The 22,550-nt window shown below is 40.4% G+C and overlaps 1 protein-coding gene and 1 long non-coding RNA gene across 3 annotated transcripts; one reads left to right on the top strand and one right to left on the bottom strand.

The window, feature by feature from the left end:
• Nucleotides 1–1,579: 1,579 nt before the first annotated feature.
• Nucleotides 1,580–12,331, top strand: FNTA (farnesyltransferase, CAAX box, subunit alpha). Its single transcript, XM_075204570.1, has 9 exons — nucleotides 1,580–1,833; nucleotides 2,083–2,168; nucleotides 2,855–2,969; nucleotides 4,611–4,715; nucleotides 5,624–5,750; nucleotides 6,182–6,330; nucleotides 6,508–6,570; nucleotides 11,358–11,529; nucleotides 12,141–12,331. Exons 1-9 carry the CDS (start codon nucleotides 1,670–1,672, stop codon nucleotides 12,276–12,278), a joined length of 1,119 nt encoding a protein of 372 aa, XP_075060671.1. The 5' UTR covers nucleotides 1,580–1,669; the 3' UTR covers nucleotides 12,279–12,331.
• A 5,646-nt stretch (nucleotides 12,332–17,977) lies between these two features.
• On the bottom strand, nucleotides 17,978–22,522 carry LOC142106786 (uncharacterized). 2 transcript variants are annotated; one of them, XR_012679790.1, is made up of 2 exons: nucleotides 22,446–22,522; nucleotides 17,978–18,398 (listed from the first exon to the last, which is right to left on the bottom strand). It is a non-coding gene; the product is annotated as an uncharacterized LOC142106786 (long non-coding RNA). The 2 variants fall into 2 exon arrangements; XR_012679792.1 differs by lacking the exon at nucleotides 22,446–22,522 and adding an exon at nucleotides 22,354–22,439.
• Between the last annotated feature and the right edge of the window lie 28 nt (nucleotides 22,523–22,550).

A 22,550-nucleotide genomic window follows, 5' to 3' on the forward strand; every position in this document is an offset into this window, starting at 1 on the left:
CAGCGGGGCAGAGGAGTGTGACAGTGGGGCAGACAAAGGGGCAGAGGAGTGTGACAGTGGGGCAGAGGAGTGTGACAGTGGGGCAGAGGAGTGTGACAGTGGGGCAGACAGCGGGCAGACAGAGGGGCAGACAGTGGGGCAGAGGAGTGTGACAGCGGAGCAGACAGAGGGGCAGAGGAGTGTGACAGTGGGGCAGACAGAGGGGCAGAGGAGTGTGACAGCGGGGCAGACAGCGGGGCAGAGGAGTGTTACAGCGGGGCAGAGGAGTGTGACAGCGGGTCAGAGGAGGGGGGACATCGTGAGAGGGGCAGTGGAGGGGGGACATCGTGAGAGGGGCAGTGGAGGGGGACACAGCGTGACAGGGGCAGAGGAGCAAGACATTGTGAGAGTGGCAGTGGAGGGGGACACAGCGTGACAGGGGTAGAGGAGGAGGACAGCATGAGAGGGGCAGTGGAGGGGGACACAGCATGAGAGGGACAGTGGAGGGGGACACAGCGTGAGAGGGACAGGGGAGGGGAACACATCGTGAGAGGGGCAGTGGAGGGGGACACAGTGTGAGAGTGGCAGTGAAGGAAGACACAGCGTGAGAGGGGCAGTGGAGGGGGACACAGCGTGAGAGGGGCAGAGGAGGGGGACAGCGTGACAGAGGGCAGAGGGGGGGACAGCGTGACAGAGGGCAGAGGAGGGGACAGGATGAGAGAGGGCAGAAGAGGAGGACACAGCGTGAGAGGGGCAGTGGAGGGGGACAAAGCGTGAGAGGGGCAGAGGAGGGGGACAGCGTGACAGAGGGCAGAGGGGGGGACAGCGTGACAGGGGCAGTGGAGGGGGACACAGCGTGAGAGGGGCAGAGGAGGGGGGACAGCGTGACAGAGGGCAGAGGGGGGGGACAGCATGACAGTGCAGAGGAGGGAGGGACATAGTGAGAGAGGGCAGAGGAGGGGGGACATCGTGAGAGAGGGTTGAGGAGGGGGACATGGTGAGAGAGGGCAGAGGAGGGGGGACAGCGTGACAGAGAGCAGAGGAGGGGGGGCAGCGTGACAGAGGGCTGAGGGGGCAGTGTGTCTGGATGCAGAGGGGGCAGTGTGTCTGGATGCAGAGGGGGCAGAGTGCCTGAGGGCAGAGTGTCTGGATGCAGAGGGGGCATTTTTGCATACAACTAAATAAGTATTTCTGTCCTGACCTAAATACTTATTACATTTTTTTGACCCAACTACTTCTAAAACAGGACTGCTCAATAATTATTTTGGAGGGGTGCCTTGAAAAAATTTGGAGACTCTAAGGGTGCCGCGAACGGCAAAAGTTTGGGAACCACTGGCCTATAATGTAGTAAGTATTTATGCTGGACATTTGGGTCTGCTCTGCAATTTCACTAATCAGACTAAATATTCAAAAGAAAAATTCAAATGATCAGTCTTCTGTAATGTTTGATCGCTCTATATAAATAAATGTGCAGAATGGCTGTACAAGTATAAAAAGAAAAGGCTAGGTCTCCGAGAAAATGGATACCGTCACAGACAGTAAAACAGGAACCACTTTCTCCTCTGGTAGATTGTTTATGAGTACACTTGCGCATACACTCTTGAAGCGATGGCATTGGCAGGTCCCGGGCTCAGGCTGATAGCGCAGCTTCCTCTTCCAGTGTCTCTTTCACTTTTCTCCCGGTAGTTGGATGAGAATGCAATCCCCCGAAGAGGCAGATGGGGAGATCGAAAGGCAGAGGGCAGGCGGTGATGCTGTCGTGCTGGACATAGATTATGACGTCCCGGAGATGGAAGGAGTTGGAGACTCCGAGATGGATTATGATAGCTTCTCAGATCGCTACATTCTCTACAGGTATCCACTGAACTAACTACTGATTCTGAGGTCACATACTAAATATTATACAGGGTTACTATAACATGGACTGAATTGCTATAACAATCTACAGAAGTTGCAATTTGTCCTAGTCTGATGGGCTCTGACAACCCAATGAGAAACATTATTTTTTCACTTGTGATGGAAATAGCATTGAACGCTTACTGTTAAATAATATCACTGATAAAAGCAAGTTTCCACATTGAAAGTAACTCATTATTTTAACAGAGATCGGAAAGAATGGGCAGATGTGACCCCTGTGCCTCAAGATGATGGACCAAATCCAGTTGTTCAAATTGTTTATAGTGAAAAATGTAAGTAGCAATTTTAGGGTAAGAAAACTATTACATCAATATCTGTGTAGGAAAATATATAGGGATACTGTTTCATTTGCTATTGGTAATATATTGGACTATGTATCTCATACTGTAATTACAATGATATTTGAAGTCACAGATGAGTGTGACAGTAGTATGATTCCTTCACAGTAATGTAATATAGTATAATGGGTAATTTAGTGAGGTGCTAAGAGCGGTTTGGGTAACCTGTGGCTTTCCAGCTTCTGTGGAACTTGAAGTCCAAGCATCCTTGCCTACCTTTGCTATCGAGTGTAATAAGTAATTTTAATAATATTGCACTGTAGTATAGTGTTTTCAAGAATGTGTATTGGACTATAGATTGTCGGATATTAGTAGTCAGTTTAGAGTTCCGTGACCTTTTTGTAAGGTCAGAGAAATCCTCAGTGACTTCAAATATTTTTATAATCTATAGTGCAATATATATTATCCTTTATAACGAGTTGTGATGTCAGACAGATCTCATTGATTTTCTGATTGCACTTAGCCTTGAAATTAATTGGTTTATTACTCTGTAATAATATTATATTGTTTAATGATTGTTATTAGATTAGTAACACTTTAATATCCTTTTTTAACCTGCATTATGTCTATAAAATGTTATGCTGTACAGTGATGTTGAGTTATTTACATTGCATTTCCAGTCAGGGACGTATATGATTATTTTCGTGCTGTCCTTCAGCGAGATGAGAGGAGCGAAAGAGCTTTTAAACTGACAGCTGAGGCCATTGAGCTGAATGCTGCAAACTACACTGTGTGGTGAGTTGTTACAATTATTATTTAAAGGGATTGTCCTGTTTAGGCCAACCCAAACTTCTTTATTTCCATACTCAACCTTACTAGATAGAAAATTGAAACCCACGAGGGATGGGGTATTCAGAAGTGGGCACGAACATTTACAGAAACTTTTAAATCTAAAATGTAGCTTGTACTATAAGATCTGTTAGTGGCATTTAAGTCTTTTGCAGGATATTGTAGAATTAGTAATTTACACGCTTATGTCATTAAGATGCATATTTTCGCTTCTAATTTTGTACCAGGTTTTATCTAATGACACAAGACTTGTTACCGCTCATTGATGTCTGCAAGTTCTGTATTTACATTTAAGAACCTGTACACTGACATCTATAGATGGCATGGGAAGGGAATTGTGTACTGTAAATACAAAGGTTTATTATATTATAATATAATTATTTTTCTTGCCATGCTTCAGCAACCCTGGCAATCAGCATACATTTTCCTATACTTGCAATGGAGATTGGGAACACTTAAAAAAACAAATAACCAATCTTTGTTTGGAAATCGCTTGAAATATATACGTAGTTTCCTAACTAACTTATTTACATTTTCTTAGCAGTTTAAACCCTTGAGTTTTTCAAACTGTCTTGTGACACGAGTACAGTGTGTGTGTGTGTGTGTGTGTGTGTGTGTGTGTGTGTGTATATGTGTGTATATATATATATATATATATATATATATATATATATATATATATTTATTTAGACCAATTAGCACATTAGATTTATTTGTTTTCTCCAGGAATTAGTGCTTCAGAGATATAGAAGCGCGTATTGCGTCCGTAAGGACAGGAGCCAATGTGTTGCTAAGGATGCTAGCAGAGGCCCTGCCCCTTGAAAAGAGGGACTTGCAATGTAAATATTGAAACGCTCTTCACTGATGGGTGACAAGTAAGAGGATATCTCACAGGACTCAGCGCCTTGCCTGTGCAGAGCTGAAATCACCAACAGCTCATCAAGGGTAACATATGCAAGTTCCCTCTCAGGGCCCTAGACAGTAATGATAGAGGCGGTCTCGAGAGACTGAGTGTCTGCACAGAACAGGAAGTCACATAGAGATACAGAATGATGATATTGGAGAAGAGCCAAGTAAGTAAAGGTTACCTGGCTGACTTCGAAATCTGAGTAATAGTTTTATGACAGAGGACACAGTATTCAACCTGATGTGAGGCAGAATAAGTGATTGTGCTAATTTGACCACACTATGGTACTACATTAAGGGGAACAAACCATGTCCTTACTGCAGTGCCATAATGTGGACAAATTAGCACAGATGTTTATTGTGTTGTAAGGCATCATTACTGCCTAGGGCCCTGACTGATCTATTTATTTTATACACATATATTTGTTATTACAATACTGCCCTGCTTGTATGTTTAGTATTGTACATCATAAACCAATTTACCGTTATGTTTAATTATTAATATAATGCCACACTTCTCTTGAATAGAAAGGAGGAATACTTTTACTCTACATAATTGTAGTGTGGCTACTAATTTTTGTTCTCTATTTTTTGTGTTTTACAGTATGTCTGAAAAATGATTCTATATTGGCCCTTGTTTACATTATGTAGCCTATAAATCCCATCTGATTTGTATTGCAGGCATTACAGAAGAGTACTATTGCAGTCATTGAAGAAAGATCTACGCGAGGAAATGAACTATATTACTGCAATCATTGAAGACCAGCCAAAAAACTACCAAGTCTGGTAAGAGATTTCAAGCACATTGTCACTGTGAACGTGTCCGTTTTCATTCAAGGTCAGACTAGGAAAGTTGGACTGTGTGCTGTGGTCACCTATGGGGGGTAAAAAGGGCCATTATGTTGTCTAGTATACAAAGCATCAGTCTTCTCTTTTCTGGTAAAAGGCAGACTCAGAAGCAGGCAACCTGAAATTCACAGTTAGGAGGATTAGACATTTTAGCATTCCCGGTCTATCATTATTGGTAAAGTTTTGCTGGGACTTGCAGTTTTGTAACACCTGAAAATTGCCCAGTATCCGGTTGAACAACAAGGCCCAGCATGACCTGCTATCCAATGCTGGGAGACACAGATTGCTTTTCTCAGAGCAGGCCCCTCTAGTACACACTACTGCGCTATTTCTTTTTTGCTTTAGACACTGTCTTTAACAACTCGTATAGAGCTCACAGTCAGCGCTTCTATTGGCTGGTACCAGACAGGAGGCTGTTTGTACACTTGACTCCAATTGGCTGCAGAGTTTATTGCATGATCAGCTGTGTACAGGAGCGTTGGAAACGGTCTTCTTGTTCCTCAGGCTTTCCCATGAAATTATCAATGCAGCATGGAGGGATGGGGGCAGGTGGCAAAAAAACCGAAAGAACCCTGACGGGTGTAGGGCTGTGTGCAATTGCTCTCTTTGTTCTTCAAAACGTCAACCTTGTGAATACTCCACTTTTGCTTCATTTTTACACTTCTCCTTATAAGAAGAACTTTCTGTTAACATTTTGGTGTTCAATAAAAACTGATGCAATTTTCTAGTTTATAGGAGCAAGATGAAAAACACTATGATGTTCCGGCCTAATTTGACCCACAATTATAATAATAATGCTCTGTAAAGCATCAAGATGGGGAAAAAATATTTTTTTTATTCATTAGGCACCACAGGAGAGTGCTTGTCGAGCTGCTAAAGGATCCTTCAGAAGAGCTTGAATTTATTGCAGATATCTTAAACCAGGATGCCAAAAACTATCATGCATGGCAGCACAGACAGTGGGTTATTCAGGTATCTTCATACAGTATAATTTTTATTTACAATCCTTACGTTCTAGGAAAAAGTATTTAGACCACTTTTAGGTTTAATGAACAGGCTGAAATAACTCCTCATACAATGGTTTGCTGTCAGTATTGGCCATGTACTTTACCAATGTTTCCCTTTACCTATTTATACCTTCAGTGGAACATATGTTCATACATCCAGACAATATCTATCTATCCTTTCTATAGTCTTCATCTCATCTATATGGATGAGATGACATTTTGATTGCAATGTCTCTATTCCCATTGTACATCTATTTTTGTAAAACTTCTCCACCCCAGTTCTAAATAACTGATTTTGGGTTACCCATGTTTTGAGTTTGCATTTGCTTTTGTTATGTTTGTTTTTACTTATTGTTTCACAGCATTGCTAATATGACTGCATTTCATTTTCTGTAGGAGTTCAACTTGTGGGATGGTGAATTGCAGTATGTTGATCTACTATTGGCAAGAGACCTCCGAAACAACTCTGCTTGGAACCAAAGATACTTTATTATTTCTAATACATCTGGGTACAGCAATGCTCAAATCCTAGAAAGAGAGGTCCAGTAAGTGGCATACATATGTGATCTGATCTTAAGACTTAATGACAAGTTGCTTACCGATGCTTATAGATAGGTATATATGTGTTACTTTATATTATGACTTATTTAATGTTAATTGGCTTTATTCATAAGAATACTTACCTTTTAAGCATTGACTCTTACTTTACTTCATTCCATCAGATATGCTCTAGAGATGATCAAGGTTGCACCACATAATGAGAGTGCGTGGAACTATTTGCGAGGGTAAGACACATTTTTTTGTACTGAAATATGAAAATTTTTATATATGGAACAAATTTTAAAGAGCAGATTCAATTTGGCGTGAGGGGACGCAATGTGGCACTGGGACAGTCCTTGGAAACACATTGCTCTGATCTTTTTACGGAAATCTCCGCTCATTTTCCCTCTTGTCCTATAGAGATATGAATGGAAATTTCTGTAGTGAGGCGATGTTCGGTGGCACCTCGCGGTTTAATTGAATCTGGACCTAAAAATGCATTCACTTGTCTTTCCCACCTTTTGCTTTCCTCTTTGCATTCCTCTACCTCTAAAATCACTAAGGGCAAGATTTACTAAGCTGCGGGTTTGAAAAAGTGGGGATGTTGCCTATAGCAACCAATCAGATTCTAGCTTTCATTTATTAAGTATCTTCTACAAAATGATAGCTAGAATGATTGGTTGCTATTGGCAACATCCCCACTTTTGCAAACCCGCAGCTTGGTAAATCTAGCCCTAATTGTTGAGTGTTCAATATCTTCTGAATGAACACTAAAAAAAAACCTAACATGGGTAACAGCCCATTGTGATGTCCATTGAATCAAGACTCCACAAGAACTTACCACCTGGAACAGTTACTCACAGCAGACCAGGCAGCAAAACTTCAATAATTTTCTATTATGATATGGCAGCACAGTGGCCTACTGGTTGGCACCTCTGCCTCACAGCACTGTGGTCATGAGTTCGATTCCCGACCATGGCCATATCTGTGTGGAGTTTGTATGTTCTCCTTGTGTTTGCATGGGTTTCGTCCCACACTCCAAAAACATACTGGTAGGTTACTTGGCTGTGTCTGTGTGTGAGTGTGTGTCTATATTAGGGAATTTAGACTGTAAGCTCCAATGGGGCAGGGACTGATGTGAATGAGTTCTCTGTACAGCGCTGCGGAATTAGTTGCGCTATATAAATAAATGATGATGATATGGGGGTATATTTACTAAACTGTGGGTTTGAAAAAGTGGAGATGTTGCCTATAGCAACATCTCCATAAGACTTAATCATTCCCAATTCGTCATAGTTGAGAAGGTAGTGTTTAAGAGATTTCTGATATTTCCATAGTAGGATCTTGTTTTAAAAAACATAAGAATTTCTATCTGACAAGTGTTTTGATTTTCCTACATAATGGTCTTGATCTTAATATAATTTTAGTTTATAGAAGGATTTAGAGATGATTGGAAAAAAAACATTTTTTTTTTGTATAATATTATGTTGGCTACTCATAAAAATACACCTATTTCAGGGATTTACTGAATCGAACAGGTTTGTCCATTTAGTTATCTTGCTTAGACTTATGTTCAACCTAGTCATTTTGGATTTAGCCAACCTAATACAAATCCTGAATTGTTTAGGAGATGGAATTGCTTCTAAAGTTACAGATTAGATTTCATCACTTAGGCCCCTCTTGCTTAAATTTATCATTTTTCATGTAGTTTTATTATGTATGTGAACATGCAATATATTAATGAAATTGTTTTCAATGTAATTTCTCTTTCATCCTATCTGGGGGGCACTGCTTCCATGGGGTTGTATGAGGGGAGCTAGGAGTTGGCACGCAAACAATTAATTATTTGTTTACCCTACAGACTCCTCCCCTCTGCAACCCCCTGTATCCTCAGTGTAATTTGAGTGCCCAAGAAGTTGGGCTCTGTGCTGCTCTGCAGCATTTTCTTACAGACTTAGATAAATTTATTTTATTTTCATTTATTTTATCTTTCTTTCCATAAGATTAGGTGCAGGTGCAGCAGCTGCTACTTACTGGGACTATGTTGGAAACACATTTCCTCACAGGATCCTGGCTGCTGCATTGCCAGAGCACGGACGGCTCTGGTACTACAGATCTCTATAAGAAGTGACAGGAGGGTGACCGGCGCTGCTAGTCATCAGACAGTGCCACAATTCTGATGCAGGCCACCATTTTTAGGATGGCACCAAGTTCCCTGGTAATGAGAGAGGGGAGACTTGGACCGCACATGGATGGGCTAAAGGGCGCTGTGGGCTCATATATAGAAGCCAGTGCATCCGCCAGAGAGACAAGCCGTATCATTAGGCTGCTTGATAATAAAAGAAGCACTCCATAACAAATTTGGGAGGAACAAGGCGCTGCATAAAGAGAGGACAGCCCTACAGAAAGTGGTGACTTGGTGTGTCACTGAAAAGTGGGGAAAATGGCAGCAGCCTGTTGTACATTTTACATGCTGCACACAAACCTCTCTCCTCCACCTCACACTATGCAGAGGGTCCTTGGCCATACAAGAGGGCTAAGTATCTTTCTCATCCTGAAAGATTGTTTTATTTTGTTTTTGACAGACATGTATATAATATTTTAGAGATGTATGTGCTGATTGATACAGGGGTTTATAAACGCTGTATACAGTTCACACACATACTGTATCCTAAGGTTACTTACTAAGAGGATACGCTTAAATTCTTGGTAAAATCCAGGATTTCCAGGGGAGGTGTTCCCAAAACTAACAAAAATGTCAGACAAGGGAAAATCTCGTGTCAAGTATTATATTTGCTCCAAGTGTGGCACAAAACTTTCCAGTGGACAGCAAGACCCGGAGACAGTTTGTGCAGCGGTGTGAGGTGGGAACCCAGGGAGAACAGTCCCAGGGTAGCACAACGCCCCAAATGATGGAACCGGTGTGGGCGAGTACGCAGGGGTCATGTCAGTTCCCGGAGTGACAGAGATGCAAGGGGTTCTATTCAAATCTCTTCCTAGTCCCCAAACCAGATGAGTCCTTCTGTCCAATTCTGAACCTCAAGGTTCTAAATCTACACCTTCGGGTAGACAAATTCTGCATGGAATCCATCAGATCAGTGATCAACGGATTGGAACCACTGGAGTTCCTGGCATCCATCGACATTTGGGATGCCTATCTACACATACCCATTGGGAAGGCCACCAATGCCTGCTCAGGTTTACGGTGAAGGACTCTCATTTTCAGTTCCAGACTCTTCCCTTTAGCCTCTCCACGGCTCCAAGGGTGCTCACCAAGATCATGGCGATACTGGCCGCCCTGCTGCACTCCCAAGTGGGTCAGCATAGCTTCTTACCTGGACGATTTGCTGCTCACGGTAGATTCTGACCAGCTACTGAGAGAACTCTCTTACTATTTGAGTTCTGGAACAACATGAGTGGATAATAAATCTTCCAAAATCCTAACTGACTCCCTGTCAGCGAGTGGTCTTCCTGGGTTTAATTTTGGTTACCAGGTTGCAATAGATTGGACCCCTAAGTGTCCAAGTGTAGACCTTATCTATCTTCTTTCAACAGAAAATGGCAGATTTTCCGCAGGTACGGATTTTCCTTCAAGGGGTTCTGCATATTCAGCCCCCTTATGTTATTCCCACAGCTCCATGGGACGTAAACTTAGTCCTGCCTTTGCTTCTGCATGGTGGGTTTCGGAGTTTGAGGCCCTTTCCTTTCGGTCCCCCTATCTTATTTTCTACAATGACAGGGCTGTGTTGAGAACAGTTCCGTCTTTTCAGCCAAGGATGGTTTCGGGTTTTTCAACGGAACCAGGAGATTGGGGTTCCAGTCTTCCAGGAGGCGGCAGCCTCTGCAAGCCTAAACTCCTTGACTAATTTCAATGTGGTTCGTGCCTTCCACATCTATGTTAAACGGACATCGGCCATTCGACAGACTAACTCTCTGTTCGTACTATTTGAGTCCCTAAACAGGGTTGGTCGGTTTCTAAGTGGCCCATCGATAGATGGATTTTAACTGCAATTAAGCAGGCCTTTGTCCATTTCGATCGGCCTGCGCTTAGTCATATTGCCGCCCATTCCACCCGCTTAGGGGAGCTTCTCGGGTTGCGCATAACAGGGTCTCAGCGGATCAGCTCAGCCGGGTGGCCACCTGATCCTCTGTCCATACCTTCAATAGGTTTTATCAATTCAATGTGTTTGCGTCCCCGGACGCCAGTTTCGGCCACACAGGGTTGCGGACCGGACTGTCGGAGCGGTCCCTCCCTTAGGGGGCTGATTGATCCTATCTATCACCCAGATAGGATGAAGGAGAGAAGAAGAATTTTATACTTACGATAAATCCCTTTCTCTGATTCCATCTGGGGGACACTGTGTTTTCTCCCTTCTGCTGTTATTCTTCGGGTGTTTGAGTTCCGTTCCTTAGGGCTTTTGTATTGCACACTGAGGTTTGCACAGGGTTGCAGAGGTGATACAGCCTGTTGGCAGGAAGTTAAATAAGTTAACTATTTGAGTGCCTACTCCATGTTCCCTCATACAACCTCATGGTAGCAGTTTCCCCCAGATGGAATCAGAAAAAGGGATTTGTCGTAAGTCTAAAATTCCTCTTATCGTAAGTATAAAAAAACCTTTCTATTTTCATAGGACAGTGGAGACGCTTGATGAATATGACCCTCAAATATTTTAACATTAAATGGAATTGCATTACATTGGCGGCTGTTCCATAAAGGCCTTTTGCCTATGCAGCACTTCAAACTCCCAGTACGGTATGTGACCCATTGGGTTAGTCCCATTAAAGGGTTTGTAGCAGAGACTGTGTTTAAAGAAAGGAAGGATAGAAAACACATTTAAATAGACATGTATGTGCTGAAGCCCTGGTCTTTTGTTAAAGTTTTGAGCCCTGAGATCACATGCAAGTATGTGGTATGCCCCACCTTGAATTTATAATTTGTCTTCCTCTTGTATGTAAACGTGTTTGTTTATAGTCGCTAAATCATCAATCAGTATACAAATACTACATTTATACACTTACCATTGTTTTTCAGAATATTACAAGACCGAGGCATGTCAGATTACCCAAACCTGTTGGAGCAAATCCAGAGTTTGCAGCATACACACAGCTCTCCGTTTCTTGTGGCCTTCCTAGTCGATTTATACGATGACATGTTGGAGAAGACGTGTGAAAATTCTGATGATATCCTGAACCAGGCACTCCAGGTTTGTATTACTTTTATTAATTGATTTGAGGTCCGGATCTATCTTTTTCCTAACTTTTAGCTCTGATTTTTGAGCAGTATCCAAAATATCTTAGAAATGCTCATGTTGTCCTTAGTGGTAATTCAAATGTTGAAGCGCTAGATGCTTTTACATGGAAATCCTGTGCCAACGTTACAGTGAAGTAGACTGCCTGTCAGCTGTAATATCAGAGTAAACTGGTTCTAGCAGCTCTAGTCATTTCTATTACATCCAGTTACACTAACTCTTTTAGAGCCACAAACTGGGAGACACAACAAAGAAAATCAAGTATATAAATATAAAATATATCAAAGCATTCAATATATACTGATTGACATATTCTTGAAACCGTTAAACAAAATTTTGTTTGAAAAATACAGCAAGAAATTTATGTCCACTAAATACTGCTATTCACCCTTAGTGGTTCAATGGCTTTTCCAGAACGTTGGTCGTGGTTGATGTGTGTGTGTGTGTGTGTGTGTGTGTGTGTATAGTACTAGAAAAGTTTAGTTCACTTATAAAGTCAACCTTTGCCGTTTTTATGTGGAAATGATTGGTACTACTTCAATGTGCTATTTTTCCTGTTTTTTTAGCTCTCTGAAATCCTTGCAACACAGAAAGATACAATTAGAAAAGAATACTGGCAATATGTTGGGCGGTCACTACAGATGAAATATGGAAATCTTTCTGCGAAAGAAGAATCTAGTCCTGTGGAAAATAATTTACAATGAGAGTTGCTTTGTTCTCATTTATGTATTTAACATGTGGTTTTTTTTTTTTTATTTTACAATAAACAAAAGTGTTTAACAGATTAATCCTATAAATTTTAACATATTGCTGCCTATAACACATTTTTCACTGCTTGACAAAACTTGGGCAGTATTGTAAACAATTACCAACTAACCATTTGGACTCCATATTAGCTACACGAGCTAGTCATTGTGACAGTAAAATTCTGCAGATGGATTATTGATACATTTGCTTTTCAGTGCAATGTGGGCTCAGCTTCTATCCCAATGATCTTTTTAAAAAGTTGTAACATGCAATTAGAAGCCAACACACTAGACCACATACCTACTATTTAGTATTCTTTACTATGTGGTAAACAAGTGCATGTAAATAATAAGTATTAAATATTAAGCTACAGTAATATGTCAAAACATGAATTTAGACCATTTTCTTGTAATAAACTAAAAGCAAAATAAATATATTGTGTTTATCTTTTTTTATTTATTTAATTTGTATCTTTTTTTTTTAACAATTATACAATACAATACAAATGTCAGACCAAAAACAGTAACTTGACAAAACAAAATAAAATCCCCACCCACCAAAAAAAGAAAAATTACACAATAGAAAACCTTGTTTATTACAATTCCTAATATGATGCAAAGGCCATATCGACAATTTACTTAATACTTCCAAAAATTCCCACTTCCCTACTGAATAGGTTCCATTTCTAGCCAGTCCCTATATTGCGAGGATCTAGGCTGATCCGAAACAAATGCTAACCAACTATACCATTGTCTATTCTCAGATCTAGTGGAAGTAGAATAAGAGGCACCAACAGTTTCCATGTCACAGCTAGCTTGCACTATAGAAACTATCCTATGAATAGATGGAGGGTAGTACCTAAGATTTCTATGACTGTCCAATTACAGCCCGCGTAGCAATACAGATGTGACCACAAACATATTTATCCAAAGCGGAAATGTCAGATGGAAACAACTGAATGCTGAATGACAATTTTAATAAGTGCAAATACAGAGGTCCACAAAACTTGGATCACCGGACAGGACCAAAAGATATGAAAAATATCTCCAATTCCCCCACATTTTCGCCAGCAAACATTTTGAGACGTGAGGCTACATTGTATGTAGAGGGGCCTGTGTTAAATAAAGCTTATGGATTAATTTAAACAGCATTTCGCTATAATTCAAGCATCGTGATATATGTAAATAGAAGAAAAAAAGAGATTCCTCTAGCATAAACCTAAGTCCCGCTTCAAGAGCAATTGAGAACGGGACTTGGATTGTTCCTGAGCTATTAGAAGAGGTTTATACCAGAATGAGATACTAGGTCTACTCTGGCCAGAAGTCACTCTGGTCCATAGTAACTGAAGAAGCTTGGGAAACTGGGATTGGCGAAGATCCAATGATTTTATCCAATATTCCAGTTGTAAAAATTTATAGAAATCTTGTGCCGGTATGTTGAATTGAGCCCTAATCTGTTCAAAATGCATAAGGCCATCTTTATTATATAGATGTCACATCATAGAAGCTCCCTTAGCAGCTCAATGTAATAAATTAAGGTCAGGGATAAATTTAGCTATAGAAAGCAAATAAATATTTGATGTGGGCAATGAAACAACCTGAGTGGTTGCCAACATTTTGTCCCATACCTTCAATGAGTCACGTAAAACTTGACAAACTAGAAGCTGCTGGTCTCCATTCCCTTGGTAAGTAAATATAAAAAATACATGTAGTGGCAGCGCTGATGTATAAAATATCACAAATTTATTAAAACATATAATTAAAATAGTTATAATACACATACATATGTATGTAATATATCGGTAGACCGAGCTTGATAGATGCCTAACAGAGCTCTATAGGTACATATATATTTGGATAGACACAGGTGCAAAGATTCTATATGTAGCGATATATAGATATTCCCTGTATGGGAAGAGATTTAGATAGAACGATGGTATATGATGAAACAGTTCCTTGGTAAGTAAGTCTGAGAGAGGCAAAGAGAAGGTGAGGTGTCTCTCCAAGTCTACCCAAGACTCTATTTGGGTAGGGAGAAACCAGTCTCTCAGTTGAGACAAAAGGCACACCTCTTAATATTTCATCTAATCTGGAGGTGCCACGCCACCTTCTCTCCTCTATTGGGTCATACTCGAATAGGTCAACCTATGGGACCTACCTTTCCAAACATAGGAACACATTAGCCTCTGAAATTTAGTCATCCACCTATTGAGCAAAATAAGGGGTATAGTACGAAATAGATATAAGAATTTTGGGAGTATCATCATTTTAAAAACATTGCAATTCTCCCCATCCATGACACCTCACAACACATCCACGATTTACTAAGATTGAAGATATTCAACAATAAGGGAGTATAATTTACATTAACTACATCCTTTATTCTAGGAGTGATCATTATACTTAAATATGACATCTCTAAAGTTTTCCATGAGTACTGATACTTTAAGCAGAGGCAATTCAGGAGTCCATATTAACTGGGAGGGTTTCTGTCTTTGAAGTGTTTAGTTTATAATAGATATTTTGCTGTCATTTTCAAAGATAGTGTGCAAAGAGGGTAGCGAGGAATTTGTGATAAATAAAAGAACATTGTCAGCAAATAGACACATTTTATGGGTGGTATCTCCTATCTCCAACCCGACACATAAGTGAAGAGTGAATAGCATGTGCCAGCGGCTCAATTGTCAGAAGAAAAATTAAGGATGACAGAGGACATCCCTGCCTAATTCCATTCGAAATTAAGAAAGAGGTAAGTCCATTACAATACATTCTTGCCGAGGGCTTATAATATAATGCCATTATTGCCCTCAGGATACTATCTCTGAACCCACACTTGCTTCATAAACCCCCAGTACAATCTATCAAACGCTTTTTCCGCATCTAAGGAAATAAGTAATACTTCTAGATGGTGTTTATTAGATTATTCAATAATATTAAATATTCGTCTATTGTTGTCGGATGCCTATCTTCCCCCCGATAAAGCCCACCTGGTCCAGATGTATCAGACTGACAATAATGGGGTGTAGCCTGTTGGCAATGAGCTTAGAATAGATCTAAATTGGAATTAAGTAGTGCTATCGGATGACAATTCTGGCATAGAGAAGGATCTTTTCCCAGTTTATGAACCTGTATTATATAATTTTACTCAAATTGTAATTATTTGATGCTGAAACATCACATAAAATTCATTATTAAACACATCTGATGTTTTATGCCTTGGTAGGTTCTTTAACTCTTACAATCTCTTGCGGTGACCAGGGTGCATTTAAGGAAGTAGAGGTATCCAAATATAATCTTGGGATATTTAAAGTACTAAGAAAGTCTTCAATATCCCCTTCCTGTGGCTAGACAGTTTTTAAGATTATAAAGTGAGGAATAATAAAGAGGGAGAAGGGTTCACTATATCCGATGGATTCAGAACCCTTTTTCCCTCACTATCCATAAGCAATTTAATCCGGACTTGGGTCCTATAACCGCTTATCTTTCTAGCCAAAAGTTTACTGACTCTTATTTCCTGTTACATACTATTTCTGCTGCATTCGATTAAGCGCCTCCTGAGTGGATGCCATTAATAGCTTCTTTAGTTGAGACCTTAGGGCACTAATCTCTATTTTCAAACCTTGAGAGGGCCTGATTTTATTAGCTACCTGTAGTGAGGCGCGTTTTGTCTTTAATTTCTGTTGATGGAATAACTTTGCCTTATTATGGCGTCCCCCGTTCTGGATAGCTACCCCTTTAATGACTGCCTTAAGGGCACACCAATAAGTAAAAATTGATGTATCTGTTGGATTATTAGTGGAGATGAATCTCTCCAAAGCGTCTGACAATCCTTGTTTAGCTTCTGAATGGCTGAGTAAATGTGAGTCTCCATGAGCCTGGAGGAATCTAAATATGGAGATTTCCAATTCCTAATTAATGGGGCATGGTCAAACCATGATCTTGGAAGAATCAGAGGTGATACTGTGTTTTGTAGGGACCATTTATTGGTTAACATTAGATCAATACGTGAATAAGAATTGTGAACAGATGAATAGTAAGTATAATCAATATCTGCCGGAGCAAACACCCTCCAGACATCGTATAATTCAAACTCCGCCAACAATTTAGTAAAGGCTAAAGAGGGGCCAACCACATCTGGGGTACCAGAGCACAAGGGAGGCGACCTATTCATCTTAGGATCCACAATGATCTCCTAACACTATTAGACTTCCTTGTTTATTTTTTCAATTTCCTAAGAGGTAGATTTAAGAAAAGGAATCTGTCTCGAGTTAGGTGCAGAAACGGCTATTATAGTGACTAAAAAGCTATCCAGTAAGCCTACCAGAATTAAAAACTGTCAATTTTTACCCTATTTTTAAGCATAAATGAAATCTTATCATTAAACAAAATAGCCACCCCATGTTTTTTAAATGGGCCATTGGCTGTGTAACACACTGGATATGGGTTATCTCTAAATAGTGGGGGTGCACTTTCAGCAAAGTATGTTTCCTGAACTGCTGAACTGCAACCAAATCTGCTCTATGTTGATGGAAAGATGAAAGATTTGAAGTGCAAAATCGCCATATGTATTAAGTAGTGATTTTTAGTCTGATCTTCAAAATCGCTGTTCATCTCTTTCGATTTGCAGCGATTTCACACTCGCCTGTGTTTAGCTTAAAATCACCATTTTCAAACCAATACTCATTTCTGATTGGATGAAAGTTTTACATACAAAACTCGTGGATTTTGACCTCACTAACATAAAAAGCAAGCTACTTCCTTATTTGAGTTGAAAGGGACTTAAGGAGCATAGAGAGAGCAGGCGACAGGTGGAGGAGAGAGATTTGTTTTTGTTCAGGAGTGTTGCAAGTTTGTGTATTTTTTTCATTATTATTTTGTTTAATTGCCCTTGTTTGTCTTATTGTCTGTGTGATGATTAATATTTATTTTTTGTTGACTGTAATTTTTTGCTGTTTACTATATTTTCCCTGTGCTTGATTTGTGAGTGTATTTGTTTGTTGTTTTGTATTTTATTTGTCAATATATTTGTTTTTTTGTTTGTCTTTACCCTGTGTCTTTGTCTGTCAGGATGGTGAGGACACTGGGGAGAGTGGGGAGGAGAGAGAGGAGCTAGGAAGTGAGGAGGAGCAGAAGGAAGAGGCAGGGCCTTCTGTTAGCAAGACAAAGTCTAGGGCAATGTGCTCTTTAGTTTTGCCGAAAACTGTGTGCTGATACATAGTTTAGTCCCAGTATATGAGAGCATTTTGGACAGTCTAGCTGCCAAGACTATTTTCTCAAGGAAAAAGCAGCTGTTGAGTCAGTTGTGTGATGCGGTCAATGCTATGGGCCCCATCCAAAGGACCATTGAAAATTGTAGGAAGCCCAGCTCCGGTATTAAACAGAGTGAAGGAGAAATTGTCAGAGGTGTGCAGCTGCAAGGACGGGTGGTGGTCCAGCCCTGGTTATGACATATACTTCATATGAAGAGGAAATTAAGCAGTTAATTCCCATGGAGTTAATTGAAGGCATAAATGTTTGGGACATCGACAGACCAGTGTCATAACCTAAGGCTGGTGAGTAATGAATAATGGTGCAAATGTTGATCCTTTATGTTCTAACAGTAATCCCGCAGCATGTAAATGTTTGATTTTTCTGCACACTGCAAACAGAAGTTCGAGCATTTTAAAATGTTTTATTTTTTCCTGAATGTTTTTTGCACATGACAAATATATTAATATCAAACATTTCAAATTTGTGTCCACACAGCCTCCACCCAAAAGCAGACACCACCAGCGCTAGTAGTCGCAGCCCAGGAGGAAGATGACTCATTGGATGGTAAATGCACCTATGTTGTAATGGGGGTGAAACAAATGCTATGAAAAAATTGTCTTATGCAAATTATATGTAACTGCTTTAGTGACGTCAGTGTCCCTTGACCATGTTACTACAGCAGTCAGTCAGTTTGCTGGAGGTCACTTTTATCCTGTGTATTATAAGATGAGTATTCTTTATATCCATAATGTGGTGACTTACTGCTCTTTCAACGTAGGGCCTCCTGCAACTGGGTAAGAAGAACATTACACAGCTCATAGGCCATTCCTGTGAAAAAGAGAAATACAGGTTTATGTGTACGTCAGGGTCAGCAGTTCATAGTCTTACCATGTACTTTATCAGTCCAGGCAGTTCATCAACAAGTGCTGGGTACCAACAACTTAACTATCACTGTAACGGAAAGCTGGAAGCAGTTGAATGGCTGCTTCAGTTGCTGTTGTCCCAAAAATCACAGTTTTGTAAGAGGTGACATGGATTTGCATAATTCTTGCTCTCATGTGTGACACTTTGTTACTCAAAATTAGTAAAACAAAAAAATTACAATGATATTTAAACCCAAAAATATATGACCAGGCTGGCTCTGTGAGGGATAAAGTGGTTTACCCTTCCTGAATTGTGTATTATCTGATGGTCTCCTAAGTTAATGATGTTGTAAGTAGTGGTGCTGTAAACACAGTATATCCACCCTCCATCAGACCATATTTTGAGCATTCTTTTATTCTCTTATTTTTAATGCAAAGATGAACTAATGTATTTGATTGAACCAATAATTACCCACAGGTTGCTGAGCTCTAATGACCTTGGCACATGGGTGTTACAGCTGTAAAATGCACTGCGCCAATTGCACATTACTTTGGTGAATGCTGGTTCAATCACACACAAGCACCTTCAGCATACCGTTGTAAGTGCTTTTGGTAGCAAAATGCTTTTATGTGCCAAGGAAAGGGGCACTTGTGGAACACAACTGTTTACTGGCTGAAAACCTGTGGCAATCAAATCCCGTTGTGTCCTAGCCATGAATTCTCAAAATAAGGTCTGTTGGATTTTTTGATGTAAACAACTTTTCTGCAGTGGCTACAGAAAACGCAGAAGCACACCTCAGTGTTTTACTAAGATATGTTACAGATCTCCATAACCATTCTTTATCCTCCTCCCCTGTAATTATCCTACCTCCAAAAAAAGTTGGCATCTCTAGCCCTTGCTGTAGTTTGTAGTCTCTATGTCATCTTCATAGTTATTGTTACTTATGTCAATATCATAACCTTAAGCATTGCTTCTCTGGTCCATAGTGGCTACATCTTTCTTACTGTTTCAGCTATGTGTTATACTTTCAGAGCTTTCAATAAACAGTTTTAAAACCTATATACTGCAAAAACCTTAATTCATGCACTTATCATCTCCCGCATTGACTATTGCAATTCCCTCCTTACTGGCCTTCCCAAAAACAGACTCAAACCCCTACAATCTATTTTGCACGCTGCGGCAAGATTGAATTTCCTTGCAAATCGTTAGTCCTCTGTTGAATCACTCTGTATGTCTCTAAACTGGTTGCCTGTTTTCTACCGAATCCAATATAAAATACTCCTACTAACCTACAAGGCCATCAACAAAGCTGAACCAACATACATCTCCTCTCTTGTCACAAAATATCTCCCAACTCGGCAACTCCGTTCTGCACAAGATCTGTGTGTCATCCACACTCATTACATCCTCCCATTCCCAGTTACAGGACTTTTTCCGGGCTGCACCCACTCTATGGAATTCTCTCCCTCGCACAATAAGACTCTCCTCTGGTCTACAAGCTTTCAAGCGTTCTCTGAAAACCCACCTCTTCAGACAAGCTTATAATATTCCTCAACCACCCTCTTAACCTCACTACATTACCCTATTACCACCTGTTATACAACTACCCCTTGACCAACATTGTGGTGTGACAGGATCATATAGCTTATGAGTCACTTTTACCTTTGCAGTCTGGCTGGGACTGGGCCGACTGCAAATGTAGACTTAACCTCATGTGTCAAACTCCCATTGTCCAATAGATTGTAAGCTTGCGAGCAGGGCCTTCTCACCTCTTTGTTTTACTCAGTTTATTAGTTTACTATGTTTGTCCCCAATTGAAAAGCGCTACAGAATATGTTGGCGCTATATAAATAAATGATGATGATGATATGTTACTGAACAAAATGAAAAACTAAATAGTTTTGCTTTGTATATTTTTTCACTCGAGGATAGATGTGCTAAATAGACCCGCTAGTAAAGTGTATATAGCACTTTCCTCTCCTGACATTATGATGGTCCCACTCCCCCTTGTCACTAATTTGATGTCATCAGGTTTGAACTGAGTGACACAAATTTCTTTCTAGCCATACAAGGACTCATAGCGAAAATGGCAAGAGTTGCAGGGCACGTTAGTGCCATGTATACTACTATATAGCAAATGCTTACAGATAGTGGTTACATTTGCAAAATAAACCATAGGATCTATCCCCAAACTCTAAGAAAGTGGTGTGTTTTCCTTTTAATGAAAAAAATGAACCCAATTAATTTTGACTAGGATGGTCACGGATTTTCATAGAAAGGTCACATCTATTTTTACAGAGTCTTAAACATGACATCCAGGAAAGCCGAGACCACAAAAAGCTCATAAGGGTTGTGGATGACAAACTATTGTTATGCAAAGACTGTCTGCATCCCCTTGAATGGAATGAAATATAATGGAGGATACTGCATTGTCCATTATGTGGTAACAGGACATGATTTTCTTACTTCTTTTCTCTAATGAGTTTTCCTGTTACAAACCATGTAACCAAAGTAATTTACATTTCTCCAAAGTATGGGAGAGATTCTTTCTTTGGATATCTAATGTTACTCATTATTAACTTCAATGTATCTATTGACTTTAACACTCTACATTCATACAGTTTTAGAATGAGAATTTACAGCTCAGTTATTTTCCACAATACATATTTTTTTGCTTTTGGTCTTTACCTGTCATGTAAAGAAATATTAAGGCTCTGTTACCATAGAGAGTTATACAAGGCCTATGTATACTACTTTGTAAGCATACAAAATAAGCAGGATTCACATGTGACCATTTTGTAAAAAACCCTCAAAACTCTCGGAATTAACTTGTTAAATTTACCTCACCCCCCCTTAACCTTTATTGTATTGCTTTTGAAGTACTCCCTACATCTCTAACCTTATCTCTATTCACACTCCCTCCCGCTCACTGCGATCATCCAACGATCGTCGCCTCTCTTCCCCTCTGATTACCTCCTCTCACGCACGTATCCAAGACTTCTCCTGCGCCGTTCCCCTCCATTGGAACAAGCTCCCCCGCTCCATCAGAACTTCCCCTAATCTGTCCTCTTTCAAACGAACATTAAAAACCCACCTTTTCCTTAAAGCCTTCCAGTCTCATGCCTAAACTCCCACCGGTCGGCTACCTCTCTTTCTCATCCCTTCTCCCCCTTCCTCCCGTCTCTCCGTCTCATCCATGTGTCTGTCTGTCTTCCCCTCCCTTCAGATTGTTCGCTCCTTTGAGCAGGGCTCTCCTACCTTCTGTTTCCATCACTTTTAACTGCGCTCTCTAGCTACTCAGCTCACCTCTTCTCAGTCCCTCTGCCCTCTGTCTCCTCTCGCTTCTCTCCGCTCCCCTCAGTGACTCTCAACCTGTCATCCGTGCCCACCCTCTTGGGCCATAGTTACCTGCCTGTACTCACTTTTCCCCTCCCTCCCTCTCTTTCATGCTGTGCCTGAGCCCCCAGAGTTATAGTGCTTACTGTTACTTGTACTGTGCTGTTTCACCTTGTACTGTGCCATTGTTTGTCCTTGTACGGCGCTACAGATACTTTGTGGCGCCCTATAAATAAAAATTAATAATAATAATAATAATAATAAATACTGCAATCTGAAAGTGTTAAGTAAATTTGACTCCTTCCATTGTTGGGACAGGACATTCCACTGTGGAATTCACTATAGGATTCATAACTGGACTACAGCAAAGTAAAAAGCACAATTAGTAACAATCACTGTCCATTATTAAGTATAGTTAATTTAGTGTTAACACTAAAAAACATAGGCCATGCAGTGCAACTTTAGGAATACACATTCACAATGTTGTAATATTCGAACTACTGACATGTAAACCAGCTAATACACTTCAATGTGTTCTGTTGTTAAGACTCTTCTCTGGGATTAATTAATGCCTAAAACGCACCTTACAGGTGGATAAGCCTGATAGGGAAAACTATTTTTCCCTCTGAATTCAGTAGAAATATTGTAATGTTTGTTGCTAGAACCCTCCTCTACCTGATGTTCTATCACTTTCAGTAGCTACACAGGAACATTAGCAATAGCAGCAGCAGCCGCCTCCCCTGTGTACCATGTGACCACAGCAGTCACACGACCTGGTGA

Source organism: Mixophyes fleayi, chromosome 1 (genome assembly GCF_038048845.1).
Source record: "Mixophyes fleayi isolate aMixFle1 chromosome 1, aMixFle1.hap1, whole genome shotgun sequence".
Taxonomy (NCBI): Eukaryota; Metazoa; Chordata; class Amphibia; order Anura; family Limnodynastidae; genus Mixophyes; species Mixophyes fleayi.